Genomic DNA, 18,251 nt, shown 5'->3' with positions numbered 1-18,251 from the left:
CTTTATCCGTCCATAATTCGAAGCGCTTACTCCCACGAGGGTTGAGGACGTGCCAGAGCCTCTTTGTATTCTATTTTGTTCCAGTATGTTGTCACGATCTGATACTGTCGAGGGCCATTTTTGGAACTGATAATGGCGGCATTTCCATTCATTTCATTGGGCAAGGATGATTTCAGATGTGAGTTTTGAGTTGCAAGCGTGATGGAATGAATTTGACTCGTAAGTCAGAAATATCAATATTTTTTTAAACAAAGGCGAGGGAACCTCAACAGCGCAATCGAGGCCTTATAGTGCTTGTCTTTAAGATGCTGACCTCTCTTGTGGCCTTGACGCATTCAGTGCAGGTGCCATCCCGGTTTCCAGCTGAAGCGAGATGGGAAGACCTGTGTGGATGTGGACGAGTGCACGAGCATCTACCCTTGCACTCAGCGCTGTATCAACACGCACGGCAGCTTCCACTGTCTCTGCGTGGATGGATTTGAAGTCAGCCCCAATGATCCCACCATCTGTAAATCCACATCAGGTACGGCACCGAATTGCGTATGTTGATAGCTCCAAAAAAAAAAAAAAAAAATCCAGAAAATGTTCAATCTTGTTTGTGTGTGCAGAGGAGGAGGCCTTTTTGATCTTTGCTAACCGATACTACCTGAGAAAGCTCAACTTGGATGGTTCCAACTACACTCTTATCAAACAGGTACAGAGCAAAAAGGAGAGGTTGTTATTATTTCCTTTCGACGCCCCTGCGAACTCATGCGTGCCTCTTTTTTTTTTTTTCTTTTTTTTCTTTAGGGTCTGAATAATGCCGTGGCACTGGACTTCCACTATGCAGAGCAGATGATCTACTGGACCGACGTCACCACTCAGGGCAGCATGATCCGACGTATGCGTATGAATGGCAGCGACATGGAGGTCAGTCAGTGGGGGGGAGGAAAGGCGGCCCTTGGGCCCATGCAGTGAACATTTGCACCTTCGATATGCAGGTGTTGCACCGGACCTCTCTGAGTAACCCAGACGGCGTGGCTGTGGATTGGGTGGGGGGCAACTTGTACTGGTGTGACAAAGGACGGGACACCATTGAAGTGTCCAAACTTAACGGAGCCTACCGAACGGTGCTGGTCAACAGCGGGCTGAGGGAACCTCGCGCTGTGGCCGTGGATGTGCGCTACGGGTGAGGCCCCATGACTGATTGTTGTCATTCGAAGGACGTAGTGTATCTTTAGGATGCATAACACCATCCGTTTTGATGTCTAGGTACTTGTACTGGTCTGACTGGGGTGACAATCCGCATATTGGAAGAATTGGCATGGATGGCACCAACAGGAGTGTGCTCATAGAGGACAAGATCACGTGGCCCAATGGTCTGACCTTGGACTTTATCAATGACCGCATATACTGGGCAGACGCCCGGGAGGATTACATTGAGTTTGCCAGTCTGGATGGCACCAGAAGACACACAGGTCATTTATCTTTGTGTACTTTGGCTGCACTTAGAGCATTTTGGACTATTCACGGGGTAGGGAAGAAGTCAAAATGGGATGTCGAAATAAGTAGAATATGTCGCAAAGTCACATATGGCCAAATTCTACATCACTTTAAATGACAGACAATCTATTTACCGGTCGAAATGTAACATGTGTATTGCTCACAAGTATCTCTGCTTAAGGAGGAACATTTTCTGATGTCACAGGGCCTTTAAGGAGATAATTAGTGTTCCCTTTGGATTGCGATAGGAACATGCTGAAGGCCACCTCATGCAATCCCAGTCCAAATTGTGAAACAATTCTCAGAACCGGGTGAAAATTTTTTGGATTATCTATTAGCTAGACATGGGGGTTGCACATCGATAAAGGTGGTGGATATGGCTTTTCACCGTATTTTATAACCAAACAGGAATTGTGTGCTGACGCATTTGCGCCAAACGCAGAAAGCAAACGCATGCTATGCCAAGTCTATCAGAGCAGAAAGAGCACTTTGAGTGTATAAAACCTAATCGGGCATATCGAACATTGCGTAACACTTTAGATATAGCGTTGGCCGTTTTGCTGCGCACCCACTCAGCTTCTGTGTATGATTAACAGTGCCTCGAAATCTGCTCGGCCACATTGCTTGCTGCAACATTGAAATGTCAAATACCTGGAATTATTTATTGTTGACAGTTTAAGTCCTCAATTAATTTCTGACCCCTTGCATCATTCAAACATGCACTCTGGCCACTTCATTACGTACCCTATCCACAATCCGGGCAATATTCTAATGGTAAGACACTTGCAAATTGTGAAATGTTTTTTTTTTTTTTTTTTTTTTGTGTGTGTGCGCGCTGTCCTTTGGCAGTTCTGAGCCAAGACATCCCACACATCTTTGCCATGACACTGTTTGAGGAATATATCTACTGGACCGACTGGGAGACCAAGTCCATCAACAGAGCTCACAAGACTCTGGGGACCAACAAGACCACCCTTATCAGCACCCTGCATCGGCCCATGGATGTCCACATTTATCACCCCTACCGCCAGCCCCAGGGTAACGCTCTCAATGTTGAAGCAATAACCCAAAGTCATACTTTGTTGCTCTTTTTAAACCATATGGTGGAACACTAATTCCTATTACCGGGTAATTAGATTTCACATGGTCTGCGATTGTGCAGCGATCTGAAATGTAATAATTTCGACATAAATACAGTACTTATTCGTAGTTATGTACACATACACGACTTTGCATCGATGAAAGGAAAATCGTCTGTGCCATTGGCCCTTTGTTGAAATGTTTTGTGTTTGCCAGTGAGCAACCACCCATGCCAGACGGACAACGGCGGCTGCAGTAACCTGTGCCTCCTCTCCCCTGGAGGGGGCTACAAATGCGCTTGCCCCACCAACTTCTACCTTGCCAACGACCAGCGCACATGCATGTCCAACTGCACGGCCAGCCAGGTGACGGCAACTGCACAAACATCCTCCTCATCGCCTCAACAATGTGCCATTTATGCATCTCCACTTTTTGTCTCGTAGTTTGTCTGCAAGAATGATAAGTGCATTCCGTTCTGGTGGAAATGTGACACGGAGGATGATTGTGGCGATCGCTCAGATGAGCCGGCTGACTGTTGTGAGTGTAGATTTTCAGATGTGCTGCGAGCGTACTGTGCTGAAATCGACAAGTTCAAGAGCACTAATTCGCTTTTGCTTTCGTGACAGCCGAGTTCAAGTGCAGACCTGGCCAGTTCCAGTGTGGCACAGGCATCTGTACCAACCCCGCATACATATGTGATGGAGACAACGACTGTCAGGACAATTCCGACGAGGCCAACTGCGGTACAGCTCGCATTCTGACATCGGATGCTTATTTTGCAGCGTCCATTGTTTCGTCGAAATTTCACAATGGGTCTTTTGTGTAACTACACTGCAGATATTCATGTTTGCCTGCCCAGCCAGTTCAAATGTTCCCACCCAAGTCGCTGCATCCCAGGAATCTTCCGCTGTAACGGCCAAGACAACTGCGGCGAGGGAGAGGACGAGAAAGACTGCCGTGAGTGTTTCTCACTTTCATCCGACTCGGATTGTTGATTTCTCACCATGGAAAAACATTTGCTCACTTCTCTCTGTAGCTGAGGTCACATGCGCACCCACCCAGTTCCAGTGTGCCATCACCAAACGCTGTATTCCCCGCGTCTGGGTGTGCGACCGCGACAACGACTGTGTGGACGGATCTGATGAACCCGCCAACTGCAGTAAGCAGAAGAATGATTTGCTTTCCACAGTTTTGTTTTTCTCCTGCAGTGCTTCTGTATTTTTTTCAAACCTCATAACTCCTCTTCTCAACACATCATTCAGTTTGCTTTCAAATGCCTGGACAGCCAACTTGGCTTGTTCCATAGGATGCAGTTATGTACGCCGGTGTTTCCCAACCAGGGTTATGCACACATTTCAGGGGGTACGTGGACATATTGAATCATTCATTTTCTAGATGATAAGTAAATACTCTCAGTCATTTCATAAGCCATCAATAAAATGGCGTATGTGGGTCACAACGTGTTTCCCTGGGGACACAATTATCTATGGCACAGCCGCCCCAAAATCACAATACCTGTGCGTCAGGTTTATTTTTATGTTTGAGTTAAAAAGAAGACAAATGGCTGAGAATTCATTCGGAGACGAAATAAAATGACTTTCCGGGCCTTTACTGGGGACTTGCTTGACTTAATCCAGCACAATGATCTCACCAGTACAGAAACCAGTAACATGGGACAAAATCAGAATATAGCAGCAGCTGTACATTTATTTCTTAAAAAAACATGACAAAACGATAAATACATAAATAAATACATAGATCATACTCACCAGGGATGCTGATTATCGAATGTATCCATGTGTGCATACCACATCAGATGTGTTCTGCCATGCTAATCAAGGAATGGAAACGTGCAGTCCCGTTGCCAATATAATTAAAGTGACATTGGCCAGCACGACTGATTGTGAACTGGCCATATTCGATTGCCATGGCAACAGATAAAGGCTGACATCTGACCGCCCCCCCCCCAAAAAAAAAATAAAAATTCTCACATGTACATGCAGGATACAGTGCAGCGAGAGAAAGAAGACATTTAATTTCATTGATCAAATATTAAAACGTAGGTCGTCGTCGTAGACACATGACTTACTTTACGGTTCATCTCCACAACTCGTAAATATTTGGAGGATGTCCAGCTGGGTAAACGGTGGCTCTCTACCGCCACGCATTTGATCTGGTTAGTAAAATCAGCCTCAAATTGTTCCCATCTGTAGCCCAGATGACATGTGGCGTGGACGAGTTCCGTTGTAAAGACTCCGGACGCTGCATCCCGGCTCGCTGGAAGTGCGACGGCGAAGATGACTGCGGCGATGCCTCCGACGAGCCCAAGGAGGAGTGTGGTGAGCATGTTCACCTCCGCTCGCATTACTTTGTCTTTGTGCTCACATTCGGCCAGGGGTGTCTCAATTCTTTCCTTCGAGGGTCGCGAAAAGACAATGGAAGAATGCAAGGGCCACTTTGAAGTTCTTCATCTTCACCTTAATCATTCTGGAGAGATGGATGGATACTTCATTCGCACCCTTCTTTATGTTAAATAGAGTTGGAATTTGTGTCAAATATTACTTTCACCATTTCCCGCAGTTAACTGAATGTTTAGAATGGTTAGCAGACCTCAAGTAGCAACACGGGCCGAAGTCCATTAGGTGATCTGTCGGTGGTCTTTGATTGGTTGTCATCGCAATGCTTGTTGTGCGCAGCTGAGAGGACATGTGAGCCGTACCAGTTCCGGTGTAAAAACAACCGCTGCGTCCCGGGCCGCTGGCAGTGTGATTACGACAACGACTGCGGCGACAACTCGGATGAAGATAAATGCGGTTGGTGTCACGTCTTCACTCGGCCCTTTGTCTGTTCTCACTAACCTTCAACTCCCTTCGCGCTAACATGTTGACTGTGTCAAAAACATCCAGTCACTGTCATGGCAAGGACATTTCATCTCATCTGTTGTCTGTTTCATTTCATACTGTCCTGTTGGCACGAGCTAGAGGTAAGTCTCTTCCACGTTCAAATGTCAAACATTTTCGGTCAGTTCCCTGTCATGCTTTTGTCCATCCGTGTGCCCTGCTGTGAAAGTCTGCAAGGAGACTTGGAATTAGTCATTCCGTGTTGTCCGCTGTCCATCTGCCACTGCACAAACACGTCCTTTAATTTAAAGCTTTTTATAAAGAAGACCTTGTCGGCTACACTCGCATCATCAAAAACTATTTCAATTCTCCATTTATCAAGATGACAATGCTCAGTTTTGATTGACACTGTGAGAGAGGTCTTCATTGTGAAACGTGTTTGTTTGTGTGCTTGCAGTCACCAACACTGACAGCTGATTCTAATATCCTTGTTGTCCTTGTAAAATCCAGATTAGAGCCGATGTAGCTAATTGTGCAGAGCTCCTTTCATTCTCTTCCCTGACCACCTGCTGTCCTGTATTGATGCATTTTCGCACAGTGCCTCGGCAGTGTTCCGAAAGTGAGTTTGCTTGCACGAACGGCCGCTGCATCGCTGGGCGGTGGAAGTGCGACGGGGACCGCGACTGCGCCGATGGATCAGATGAGGTGCCCGGAACGCTTGACTCGTCAGTCTTCACAAGAACAAAGTTTAACACTTGCTTTTTTTTGGGGTGGGGGGCTGTGTTCTCCAGGATGGCTGTGATCTCAAGTGTGACAATGACCAATTCCAGTGTAAAAATGGACACTGTGTTCCAATTCGCTGGCGATGTGACGCTGACCCAGACTGCATGGATGGCAGTGATGAGGAGGACTGCCACACTGCTGGTGAGTGCGCAATTCTTTTTTTTTTTTCTGCTCTTTCCTTATTCTCCAGCTCTGATTCTGTGCGTGAGATTGAGTTGTATCAGTTTTGACCGAGATAAACTGTGAATCACTTGATGTTCTTTCAGCTGGCCGCCTCTGTCCTTTGGATGAATTCCAATGCAACAATACTCTGTGCAAACCACTTGCCTGGAAGTGTGATGGAGAGGATGACTGTGGAGACAACTCAGATGAGAGTCCGGAAGATTGCCGTGAGTGCCTGCATGTGAATGCCACTCTCATGCAGTGTTTTGTTTTGTTGAAGGAAAAAAAAAAAAAAACAACACAGAAAAGAAAAAAGCTAAATTGTTGACTTAGACTGCTGTTTCTTACTGTCTGATGTGCATTTTATTTTAAAGTGCCAAATCAACTTTCAACCGTACAGACAGCAAAAATGATTCAGGAGTCGTCATGAAACCTACTCGAATTTTCATAATCAAGTAGGCAGAGAAGCAGAGATTGATACTATTGTTTGGATTCGTGTGCACAGTTCGTAGGGCTCAACTAAATCTGCCATGTCATCCAGTGTTTCCCAAACTTTATTGAGCTATAACACATACTTAACTTCCACACCACGCCACCAAATAAAAATGTCAGTGTTTATTTCGAATGATGATACGTTACTCACGAATGTATTTAGTGTGAAACTTCTGCAGGATTATTCACAAAAAAAAAAAAAAAAAAACGAAGCTGTCATTGTATTGTACAGTATGAATAGTAACAGGTTGATGCCCAGTTTCTTGTGCCTTCTGCCATCTAGTGGGAGGCATTTCATTGTTCTGCCCGTCACTTTCTAGCTGGCACAAACAGCTGAAAAAAGATACTGTACGTTATTTGTCCTCAATAAACCATTTTTAGACCGACTGAGGGAATTGAAATTCATTCTTGTGACTTGATGATATCTCACCACTGTAAACAGACAAAAAAAAAAAACCCAACAACAACCAAAAAAACCCACTAAGGATTATGACGGACAGTTCATTTGCCAATTGATTCCCTTTTGCACTTCATATTAAATACCAAATGCATATGGGAAAGAAAGAAAGTGAAGTGACTGCTGAACAACTGCTGTCGTAGATACGCTTTAGTTTATTTTTGCCTTCCTCTTTTACTCGGCTTCTCAGCTCTGCCCTCTTTTGTCCAACCATTTCGATGCACAGGGAAGTTCCAGTGTCCTCCCAACAGAGCTTTCCGCTGCCAAAATGACCGCGTCTGTCTTCAGATGTCAAAGAGATGTGACGGCATCAATCACTGTGGCGACAAATCGGATGAGCTGAATTGTGGCAAGTGGCTCCGTACCTTTGAAACCAACCAAGCTACTTCCACACCACTACCGCCATTTTTAAGGAGTTGCTGACCTGTGTGCGTGTGTGTCTGTGTGTGTGTGTGTGTGAACATTCCCACAGAAGTGCATCCAGCTGTTCCCGCTTGCGAGAAAGACGAGTTCTTATGTGCAAACGGAAAATGCATCAGCTCCACTTTGCGATGCAACATCTTTAATGACTGCGAGGACTATGGCTCGGATGAGATCAACTGCAAATCAGGTTCATTTTTAAGATGTGTGAACAGAATTATCCATATACAGCCCGATAGTCCCTGAAAAAGAAAAACTGTTTTACGCTGTACCTTCACAATTCAGTACGACATAGTTGTCAGTCTCGGTCATGTTTTTTTCAGCAATGATTTCACTGAGACAGGAATTTGGTCCCCTGCACCTTCATTTGTCTTTCCAGTACACTTTGGGCAATTGTATGCCTGTAACTTTTTGGGAACAGTTTGGAATCGTGTTGGGCTGCTTGGATGAGTTTGCTTTGGGAGAACTTGCTCAAGCATCTTTGCTGACAAGTCAGCGTGTGTGTTCACAGAAAGCAAGCTCAATGACTGCCGGAGTAACAGGACTCAGTGTGGCGATGGGGACGAGGCCCACTGCGTCACCAACGGCACCGATGCCTTCTGCTCCTGTAAACCGGGCTTCCAAAAAATACGATATCGCACGTGTGGAGGTAAACGTTCACAAACGCCATCGACACAAAGATTTTTTATAACCTTATATTATTCCATGAGTGGGATTCTTTGCTGTTTTTCAGATAAGAATGAGTGTCTTCAGTTTGGGGCGTGTTCCCACATTTGCAACAACACGAAGGGCTCCTACAAATGCAGCTGCCACAAGTACTTCACAAAGATCAACGACAAATGCAAAGCTGACAGTGAGCCCCAACATACATTTGCTTTTAAGTTTTTTTGTTTGTTTGTTTGTTTGTTTTTGCAACTGTTTAGTCCAAAAGTGTTTGCTGAGGTATCCTTAGTTTGTGCATATTGGGGGCACTTGCTGTGTGAATAACATCATACCAGTGAAGCACCTTAGTATACAGTAATCCCCCAGCAGTTTGTGGTTCACTTGTTGCTATTCACAATTTGGGCAGGAACCTCTATTTGCTATTTGCTGAAAGTTTAGAAACAAGGGTGCCAAACTCATTTTTGTCGCGGGCCACATTGTAGTTACTGTTTCCCTTGGAGGGCCGTTATGACTGTGAAACCAAAAAAGAATAACAGTTTATTCAACTATTATTTAAGTTACGGTAATGAGGGGTTTGGTAAAGAGAAAATGCTTACAATACCTCTCTTACTTATTACAGAGGAGAGTTTGAAATTTTGGTACAGATTTTAGCAAGCATCATGGAAGTTGATGTGTTTGATTTACTTTCGTGGGCCACATAAAATTATTTGGCGGGCCAGATCTGGCCCTCAGGCCTTGAGTTTGACTTTTCGTTTTTTTGAAACAACGAGCTGACTCAGCAGTGTAATGGGTGGAAATGACGCGCAAACTTAGCTTAGTGGTTGACGTGCGTACTTCTGCACCACAGCATTACAGCGATCCATTTTTATAACTTACCAGTACTCAAATGTATCTAACCTATTTGCCCTTGCTATTGCATAAAAAACAAACACATCCAGCATCCTACTTTAGTTTGGGTGTTGTGTCTTGTGATTTGCCTTGTGTATGAAATGTGCCCCATAAAAAGCTACCTTGACCCCGCTCTCTTGCAGACATGAACAGCAGTCAGCAGGTTCTCTACATAGCCGACGACAATGAGATACGCAGCCTAGATCCTGGTTTGCCCAACTGGCGCTATGAGCAAACCTTCCAAGGCGACGCTAGTGTACGGATTGATGCCATGGACCTGCACGTCAAGACCAATCGCATCTTCTGGACCAATTGGCACACAGGTCGCATCTCCTCCTACGAACTTCCCGGACAGTCCACTTTGTCGTCCAACTCACACCGTAACAGACGGCAGAGTGCAGGCAGGATCACCAACCTGCAGGTATAACTCTTCATAAATACAATAGCGCCTTGAGATACGAGTTTCATTTGTGCCACGGCTATGCTCGGAACTCAAAAAAGTGGTACGTGAAATCATCTTTACACATTGAAATGAATGGAAATGCAATTAATCCATTCCAGGCTCCCCAAAACACAAGGAAAAAAAATTGCGTTTCTTGATAAGAGAAACTTACTATATCAAACATGAAGTAATAACCAAATTAAATATAATGGCAATATTTTAACAGTGTGTGCCTAGTTACTAACTTATGAATATCCGAGTTAGAGCTTCACTATTACTGTAGGTAACTCTGCAGTAATATTACCGGTACCCCTTTTTCACAGCAGGTTAAATAAAATATTCCTGTATCGTATCGTTACATTGTCTGTCTACATGTGATGCTACACTGCATTGCTTAAATTGTTACGACACCCTCCAAAGACACTGTGTTAGTCCGACAATGGCATTTACCATGATGCTGTTAGCTTGAACACACCTATGTGGTTCTAATTTTGTTTATTTTATGTTTAGTTTGACAGTTACGTTAGACTTGGTGTGACATTAAACATCTTAAAACCTCTTTTTTGAAGCATTGTTTACTACCTGTCACACTGCTGCTAGTTGTGAAGCAATTTGAGTTGATATTACAACTGCCATGGAGCAGTCCATTCTTATAATTTTACTGAAAAAAAAAATCATCAGCTGAACGACTGCTTGTATCTTGAAAAATTGCCAAGTCAGGTCACTCATATCTCAAGGCTCCACTGTACAAAGAAAGGCAAAGTTTGACTTGTTCGCAGGGCAACCTAGGAAACCTCTCTCATCTCACCCAGATTAAAGAACTGAAGATGCCTCGAGGAATAGCCGTGGATTGGGTGGCCGGTAACCTGTACTGGACCGACTCTGGTCGAGATGTCATTGAGGTGGCTCAGATGTCAGGCCAGCATTGTAAGACTCTCATCTCTGGCATGATCGACGAACCATATGCCATCGTAGTGGATCCACAGAGAGGGTACAAAATCAACGTGATCATGTTTTGGTTGACAAATACGTTCAGATTTTCATTTGAAATCTGCATTCATGTTTCAGCACCATGTACTGGGCAGACTGGGGGAATCACCCCAAAATTGAGACAGCTGCCATGGATGGAACACTGAGACAGACTCTTGTTCATGAGAACATCCAGTGGCCAACAGGTCATATTTATTGACGTGAACCAAGTTGGCGCATTGCTTTGTGTAACTACTAGCTCCAAATAAGCAGTATACTGCATGCTACACTTGTCTTTTCACTTACCAGGATTGGCAGTGGACTACTTCAACGAGCGTCTTTACTGGGCAGATGCGAAGCTCTCAGTCATTGGAAGTGTTCGTCTGGATGGCTCAGATCCCGTCACGGCTGTCTCTGGCATCAAAAACAGTTGAGTTATTTCGTTTGAAGAAAAGCAGTCATTTGTGACAGAAAAAGAACAACTCTGCGTCAATCAAAAGTTTGCCGATTGTGAAAACATTTTGCCCTTTCTTCACTTCCAGACCTGGCCCACCCGTTTAGCATCGATGTCTTTGAGGACTCCATATATGGAGTCACGTTAATCAATAACTTTGTTTTCCGGGTCAACAAGTTTGGAAAAGGCCCAATGGAGACTCTCACCACAGGCATCAACCACGCTACTGACATCGTCTTGTACCACCGATACAAGCAGCCAGAGGGTGAGTGTCATCACTGACGTCAATGCTAGATCACGCAAATTGTGACATGACAGTCGATCGCCGATTTTTACATGACTGCTTAAATCTGAATGATTTCAATCCATGCAATCATATCGCTGTTAAATGTAAGATAATCTTTGTGTATGTCTATCTAAACAGAGAGAGAGACAAAGGGAGACATTTTTAATTGACATGAACAAAGCTGGCACATTGCTAAACCTCTAAAAAATGTAAATCTTGGATCACACCATAAACCTGACCAGAGTGTGAGGGGAAAAAAAAAATCTGTCGATGTCCATCTATGTCCTGAATCCCACATCATAATCCCACATTGTATATTTGTGAAGATTCTCACAAGGTTTGTTTGTGCTTGTGTCTCTCTGCGTTAGTGACTAACCCCTGTGACAGGAAGAAGTGCGAGTGGCTTTGTCTGCTCAGCCCCAGTGGACCGGTGTGTACCTGCCCCAACAACTACGTTGCCAACAACGGCACGTGTGTGGAGAGGACTGGCCCGACCCAGTCGCCATTTTGTAAGTCTGCATTCCCACGCACACACTTGCTTTTACGGATCTCTTTGAGAAGAAATAGAAGATAACCTTGTTGCATCGACCTGCTGGCCACAGATGCTGGTTGAACTGCTCACGTGGCCTCTCAATACTCGGTGTCCTTCTATACCTCCACAGCGCCCCCCTCAGGCCCATGTGACATTCAGTGTCAGAACGGCGGCAGCTGCTTCCTCAATGCCCGACAGATGGCCAAGTGTCGCTGCCAGCCCAGCTACATCGGAGAGAGATGCGAGATCAACCAGTGCAGGGACTACTGCAAGAATGGCGGCACCTGCACGGCATCTAATACAGGTGAACAGGCGTAGATGGCCACAGCCAAGACCTGATGGGAGTTTTCACTTATCTGCCAAGGATTCGGCTTTCAAACAGGTCGCAACTTTCACCTTCACGTTGATCTGCAGGTTTATGATAGCCTTAGCAATGTAGACAAGCTGAGGTTAGCTGCTGCTGCTACGCTGATAGCATGACTTATTCGGAATGGTGTGTTACAATAACACAAAATGTTACCCGTTTTATTTTTTAGGGATGTACGGTCAATTAAAAATCCAAAAGAGGACACAAGCATAGCTGCTGAGCAGAAACACTGCTAATGCTGCGTCGCTTCTGAATCCTCTCAGTTGCTTGACGTCCCCTCACTCTGCTTCTGTTTGCTAATCTTATTACCGGTTGTTAGCAAATGAGTGATTTTTACTTTGTAGAAGTGGATGTCCCAAAATAGTTTCAGCAAAGCCCCTGCAAGCCCAGCTCGCAGGTCAGCGTGAGGCTCCTGGGCTACAGGTGTGAAATGATTGACACCTCATACGTCACTCCTCTCTGATAGGTTGTGCTTCCTTGGGCACAGTGATTTCTTAAAACAAACACTGCAACTCCTCGTTTAAGATAGTCAAGATGTCAACAAAGACGGTACCATTACTGGGGTTCTATTGTTAATTGTTGCATGTGGTATGTTTGTGATAGGTGCTCCAACATGCAGATGTCCAAAAGGCTTCACGGGCCCCACTTGTAACCGTCACACTTGTCAGAATTATTGCCAAAACGGAGGCAACTGCTCGGTCAACTCGGGCAATCAACCAACCTGCAGCTGCCCAGCAGAGTACCATGGAGATCAGTGCCAGTACAGTAAGTAGATATACTCACATCCTCACGGTATTCTGCTCTGACACCAGTATAGGGCGTTCAAGTTGCTTGTGGCAAAATTCTTTCAAGTTTTACACGATCGCCTTCTCACAGGTAAATGCGAAGGCTATTGCGAGAACGGTGGAACATGCTTGCAAACCTCAAATGGCACCAAAGTGTGTCAGTGCTCCAGCCAGTACATCGGACACCAGTGTGAGCTGGACAAATGTGTCTTCTGTGGCACAGGCCGCTGTTTGACGTCCCCCTCAGGAGAAGTCTCCTGCAGGTAAACACACACCGCCGCTTACGCATATTAAATGGCATTTGGATGTGTAAATATTGGTTAAAAGTCTCCATCCATCTGGCTGCCCGGCGCCACACAGGCAACATTTTAAATGTTCAACCCAATCCACTTATTTATTTATATAGCACAGTTCCAAAGTGATGCACGGAGTATCTGGTTTTGCAACATAAATAACACATTTGTTAAAAATTGAAAAAAGTAAATACAATTAGTATAAGCACAAAGTATACGTTTTTTAATTGTGCACAAAATGAACCAGCCAGTGTTGGTCAAGCGAGGATGTCATAACTAATTGACATGTTGAGTTAAAATCCATGGCAGAGGCTCTGTCGAACCCCTGAGACTGATTCACCGAACTCCTGGGTTCGATTGAACCCAGGTTAAGAACCACTGATCTAGTGGATGCATAACACAACCGCTGCCACAATTGTGGCTCGTATTCTGCGCCTTATAATGCGGTGCGCCCAATACTGTACATGAAAACAGCTTTAAAATAGGTCATTCCTTGTACTCCGAAGTGCCTTATAGTGCGAGGTCTTTTCACCGTAAGAAGTACCTGACCCCCTGAGTGCAGCCAAAACTACGATGTGGTTTACAATAAAAACATGTACATGTATATTTTACTAACTTTCAAACTTATTACCACAACCACAGCAATACACATTGTCAACTCTGATCAAAATTAAGCATTATCTTTGTAGTAATGACCATGAGAGTGTGCATGTGTGTGCGCGTGTGTGTTCGCAGCTGCCCCAATGGTCAGACCCAACCGAGCTGCTATACCTGCTTGGACTACTGCTCCAATGGCCAATGTACCGTTGACAGTCGCACACTATTGCCCCAGTGCAAGTAAGATGAGACACTCTCCACACACGTCATTCTTTCTGTCTAGTACCAACCTACAAAAGAAAACACACACACACACACACACACACACACACACACACACACACACACACACACACACACACACACACACCATCATAGTAACTGTGTCTCACTGCGTGTCCAGGTGTCACACACACACACACCATCATAGTAACTGTGTCTCACTGCGTGTCCAGGTGTCACACACACACACACCATCATAGTAACTGTGTCTCACTGCGTGTCCAGGTGTCCCGCAGCATGGAGAGGTTACCGGTGTGAAATTGCTTCTTCTGTGGATTCCTCCGCATCCAGTACAAGTGAGTCACACGCTTCCTAGCAGTGTGTCCTGCTGATTAAAAAAAGGGAATAACACAGATTGGCAGAAAATCGTGTCCGTCCGACTTCGAGTGTCGTCTCGGCTAACTTAGCTTAGCTGTCGCCCCGAACGAAAGCCACAAAGGGTACACGTGTGCACACAAAAGGAAGATTAATCATTGAATGTCGAGTATTTGAATAGCGTTTTGTGTACTAATTCATGCTTGATTGGCCAAATGCGCGTGCGTGTACACACACACACACACACACACACACACACACACACACACACACACACACACACTTATTTATTTATTTTTTTCAAGTATTTTCAGAAAAGTCCACTTTCATCTCTGATATATATATAGATATATATATATATATCTATATATATATCTATATATATACATATAGATATATATATAGATATTTTTTATACCATTTTTTTCTTTTGGCTGCATTTGCTCACCTTATTTGCTCTCTGCCAGGTATAGCCTCAGTGGTTGTCCCCGTGCTTCTCCTGCTCTTGCTGGCACTGCTGGTGGTTGGCGCCATCGTGTGGTACAAGCGGAGAATGCGAGGGTAAGCTTTGTTGATCTTGCTGCCGTTGCAGTTGGTGTTTTAATCTTTCTCCTTGCCATCTCCACCAACCATCTATTTCCTGTCCCCCAGGTCTCTATGGCTGGGCAAATCTCGCTCTCAGTACTTGCGGTAACTTGACAGGGTTACATCATTCACTGGTTCAGGCTGTGTTAACCCCACTCCTTCCCTCATATCAAGATGGCCCCTGCTGTATATCCGTTCCTCGAGCCATTCTGTTATAAACACCTCTCTGTTCCTGCCTGCATTTTGTTCCCTAAGAAATCTAAAGACGCATTTCAACCATAGCAGCATTACCTTGGAACTAGGAACTTGAATGTTTAGACCACTAAAGAGGCCCGGGGAAATCTCAAAGGTGGGGTCTGGCTGGCTGAAGATCTGTTTTGTAAAATATATATATTTTTACTGTAAATTAAATTAAATCTGGGCAGCACGGTGGTCGACTGGTTAGCACGTCTGCCTCAAAATGCAGAGGTCATGGGTATGATTTCGGGCTGCATGTTCTCCCCGTTCGTGCCTGCGTGGGTTTGCTATGGGTACTCCGTTTTCTTCCCACATTCCAACATCACATAAACAGGCACGTTAGGTTCATTGAACACTCTAAATTGTCCGTAGGTGTGTTTGTGAGTATGTAAAGTTGTTTGTCTATGTGTGCCCTGCGATTGACTGGCAACCATTTCAGGGTGTCCCCCGCCCACTGCCTGAAGTCTGCTTGGGATATTCTCCATCATGCCCGCGACCCTCGTGAGGAGAAGAGGATTAGAAAATGGATGGCTGGATGGATGTACTGTACTGAAATCTGCCTGGCTGCTTTAATTGATCGTTTTTTTCTACTGCCACCTACCCTTCTGCAGTGGTAGTGCAGCCACTTGTGCCATCTCGTCGTGCTAATCTCGCTAAATGTTTCTGGTCATTGGTCTGTTGCACAAATAGTAGACCCAATGGCAAACAACAAAAAGTTCCTGGAATTTTAGGTTGAAATGTGTCATAAGAGTCTGTTGAATCTTATTTGGATTTTTTTTTTTTTTTAATGCTTCGCCATCCCGTTCCTTGTCGTACATGTTTGGTCTATGCTGTGTGCCTGCTTGGTCAAATATTATATTACTGTCTATCAATTAACAACAATGGCGTGTAGTCTGCCCAGCATTCTTTTCAATGCTGTGATGTTTTCTCCAGGTTTAATCACATGGACATTTTGACCAAAAAAAACAAAAAAATGCTCATTTGATAAACTTAGTGTGTCAGTTGTGTGGGTTCTGTGTTACTCCTCTTGTTGGTGTTTTTTTTTCCCACTAATGTGTTGCTTACTCAGTTTATCATCGGTTATGTTTGTTGCAGTGCCAAGGGCTTCCAGCACCACAGAATGACCAATGGCGCCATGAATGTCGAGATCGGCAATCCCGCATACAAAATCTACGAGGGAGACCCTGACGATGACGCTGGGGAGCTTCTGGATTCAGACTTTGCTTTGGACCCAGAGAAAGTAAGAAGAAGGCAATACATCCAATACAACAAGCAACTTGGCCAATGTAAAACAGAGAAGAAAAACGGGATGCGAGGGTTTGAGCAACCAGGGGAGGGTCGACAAAACAATGGGCACAACAGCAGCCATTTCTCCAGCAGTTGTAGTCCGACCACGGCAGCAGCAACAACAATGCAGCCTACACCACCGTCCGTACTGCAAAAACAACAGTCGCGTGTAACAACAAATAAAATCATTTGGACATATAAAAGGACGAGTAAATTCAAAGGTATATAAAACAGTGTTGAATAAAATAAACTATAAATATCAAGCAAATACAGTACATAAATCATGACTGGATCAGAATGACAAAAATGGTTGAAAAAACAAATATCAAGGTGAAAATGAAGTGCTAAAGCTTTCGAGGGAAAAAAAAATACAGATCCAAACACATAATTTTTTAGTTGCTGTGTTCTTCCTCAATGCTACTGTAAAAATAAATGAATAAATTGACGTCAAGCGCTGTTGACTGTTGCTCTTGGGGAGCCCTCACGTGCTTTCAAGGACGAGGCAGGAGCTTAGTCCTCTTTTGTTTTGTCTTATCTCACGCCGACCTTGAAACATAGAGTGGGTATAAAAAGACCAAAATACTTTAAATCATTTCAACTCAACTGATTTTTCAAAAAAAAACAAAAAAAAAACTGTCTCGAGGGAAAATAAAAATAAACAATTGAAATCACATGGTTGTGCAGGTTTTGGTCTGAACAGGGATGTATAGACCTTTTCTATGCACTGTAAAATTCACTTTTCTGCCCAGTGCACTAAAAGTTCTTGTCTGTGCTCTGCAGCCCACCAACTTCACCAACCCCGTGTACGCCAGCCTCTACATGGGCGCCCACAACAGCAACAACTCCCTAGCCAGCACCGACGAAAAGAAGGAGCTCCTTTCCCAGGGCGACGAGAGCATGAGCGACCCGCTGGCATAGAGACTCGCATCCCCCTGAACTGTGCCAGCAATCGCCCACCCCAGCCAATGCTGAGCCCCCAGGCCCCCTCATCTTATGCCTTTCCCACTTGAAAAGAAAAACAATGTAAAAAGAAAAACAACAACGACAACAAAATCGGGAACACTGTCTAAAATGTATAAAATGAAGGACTACTTTTTTAAGTGATTGCAGTATTATATGTTGTCCTTTGACAACAACAACAAATCATCTGGTGACGAAAAAGGACCCATTTTATAGACATTTACTGCTTTATTTTACATTGTTGCTCACCTCCCCACAGCTCTCCCTTCTCCCGTCATGCATATAGCCGCTACCTCTGTGCAAAAGCAAAAGAGAGAGACAAATTGCAGTGGAGCATCTTTTTAGTATTATTTTTGTATGAATTGTACAGCGGGCAAAGAGAGAATATTGTTCGATCGTAGAAAACATTTCAAACCAATTAAGTCCTTGTCGTGTTGTGGGTGAAAGGGCATCTGAGGTCTTGCGTCATTCAAGTGATTGTCTTGTACGTACTTGCACAGATAAAAATTTTATATGTATTTGTGCATACATATGTGTAATGACACACACACACACACACACACACACACACATATATACAACACTTCCATACA

At 44.4% G+C, this 18,251-nt stretch overlaps 1 protein-coding gene across 2 annotated transcripts in view; it reads left to right on the top strand.

Annotated features, from left to right (window-relative positions):
* LOC109531339 (low-density lipoprotein receptor-related protein 1-like) overlaps positions 1 to 18,063 on the top strand; it is an 83,346-nt gene extending 65,283 nt beyond the window's left edge. The window contains exons 56-90 of one of the 2 annotated variants that reach the window (XM_019895582.1): positions 340 to 523; positions 609 to 694; positions 790 to 909; positions 981 to 1,168; positions 1,252 to 1,457; positions 2,332 to 2,520; positions 2,779 to 2,927; positions 3,006 to 3,099; positions 3,189 to 3,305; positions 3,400 to 3,519; positions 3,599 to 3,721; positions 4,776 to 4,901; positions 5,259 to 5,375; positions 6,001 to 6,107; positions 6,194 to 6,326; positions 6,452 to 6,574; positions 7,523 to 7,645; positions 7,769 to 7,906; positions 8,228 to 8,365; positions 8,450 to 8,569; positions 9,411 to 9,688; positions 10,522 to 10,700; positions 10,778 to 10,884; positions 10,988 to 11,107; positions 11,221 to 11,397; positions 11,787 to 11,927; positions 12,081 to 12,254; positions 12,921 to 13,082; positions 13,194 to 13,365; positions 14,131 to 14,232; positions 14,500 to 14,570; positions 15,057 to 15,150; positions 15,241 to 15,279; positions 16,507 to 16,651; positions 17,479 to 18,063. In XM_019895582.1, coding sequence (XP_019751141.1) covers positions 340 to 523; positions 609 to 694; positions 790 to 909; positions 981 to 1,168; positions 1,252 to 1,457; positions 2,332 to 2,520; positions 2,779 to 2,927; positions 3,006 to 3,099; positions 3,189 to 3,305; positions 3,400 to 3,519; positions 3,599 to 3,721; positions 4,776 to 4,901; positions 5,259 to 5,375; positions 6,001 to 6,107; positions 6,194 to 6,326; positions 6,452 to 6,574; positions 7,523 to 7,645; positions 7,769 to 7,906; positions 8,228 to 8,365; positions 8,450 to 8,569; positions 9,411 to 9,688; positions 10,522 to 10,700; positions 10,778 to 10,884; positions 10,988 to 11,107; positions 11,221 to 11,397; positions 11,787 to 11,927; positions 12,081 to 12,254; positions 12,921 to 13,082; positions 13,194 to 13,365; positions 14,131 to 14,232; positions 14,500 to 14,570; positions 15,057 to 15,150; positions 15,241 to 15,279; positions 16,507 to 16,651; positions 17,479 to 17,616 — 4,800 coding nt within the window. In that variant the 3' untranslated portion in view covers positions 17,617 to 18,063. The remainder of the gene's footprint in view (positions 1 to 339; positions 524 to 608; positions 695 to 789; positions 910 to 980; positions 1,169 to 1,251; positions 1,458 to 2,331; positions 2,521 to 2,778; positions 2,928 to 3,005; positions 3,100 to 3,188; positions 3,306 to 3,399; positions 3,520 to 3,598; positions 3,722 to 4,775; positions 4,902 to 5,258; positions 5,376 to 6,000; positions 6,108 to 6,193; positions 6,327 to 6,451; positions 6,575 to 7,522; positions 7,646 to 7,768; positions 7,907 to 8,227; positions 8,366 to 8,449; positions 8,570 to 9,410; positions 9,689 to 10,521; positions 10,701 to 10,777; positions 10,885 to 10,987; positions 11,108 to 11,220; positions 11,398 to 11,786; positions 11,928 to 12,080; positions 12,255 to 12,920; positions 13,083 to 13,193; positions 13,366 to 14,130; positions 14,233 to 14,499; positions 14,571 to 15,056; positions 15,151 to 15,240; positions 15,280 to 16,506; positions 16,652 to 17,478) is intronic. The other variant, XM_019895583.1, reaches the window with a different exon arrangement.
* The last annotated feature ends 188 nt before the right edge of the window (positions 18,064 to 18,251 follow it).

This window comes from Hippocampus comes, unplaced genomic scaffold (genome assembly GCF_001891065.2).
Source record: "Hippocampus comes isolate QL1 unplaced genomic scaffold, H_comes_QL1_v1.1 scaffold113, whole genome shotgun sequence".
NCBI classification, from domain to species: domain Eukaryota; kingdom Metazoa; phylum Chordata; class Actinopteri; order Syngnathiformes; family Syngnathidae; genus Hippocampus; species Hippocampus comes.
This window is presented reverse-complemented; position numbering and strand designations above follow the sequence as displayed.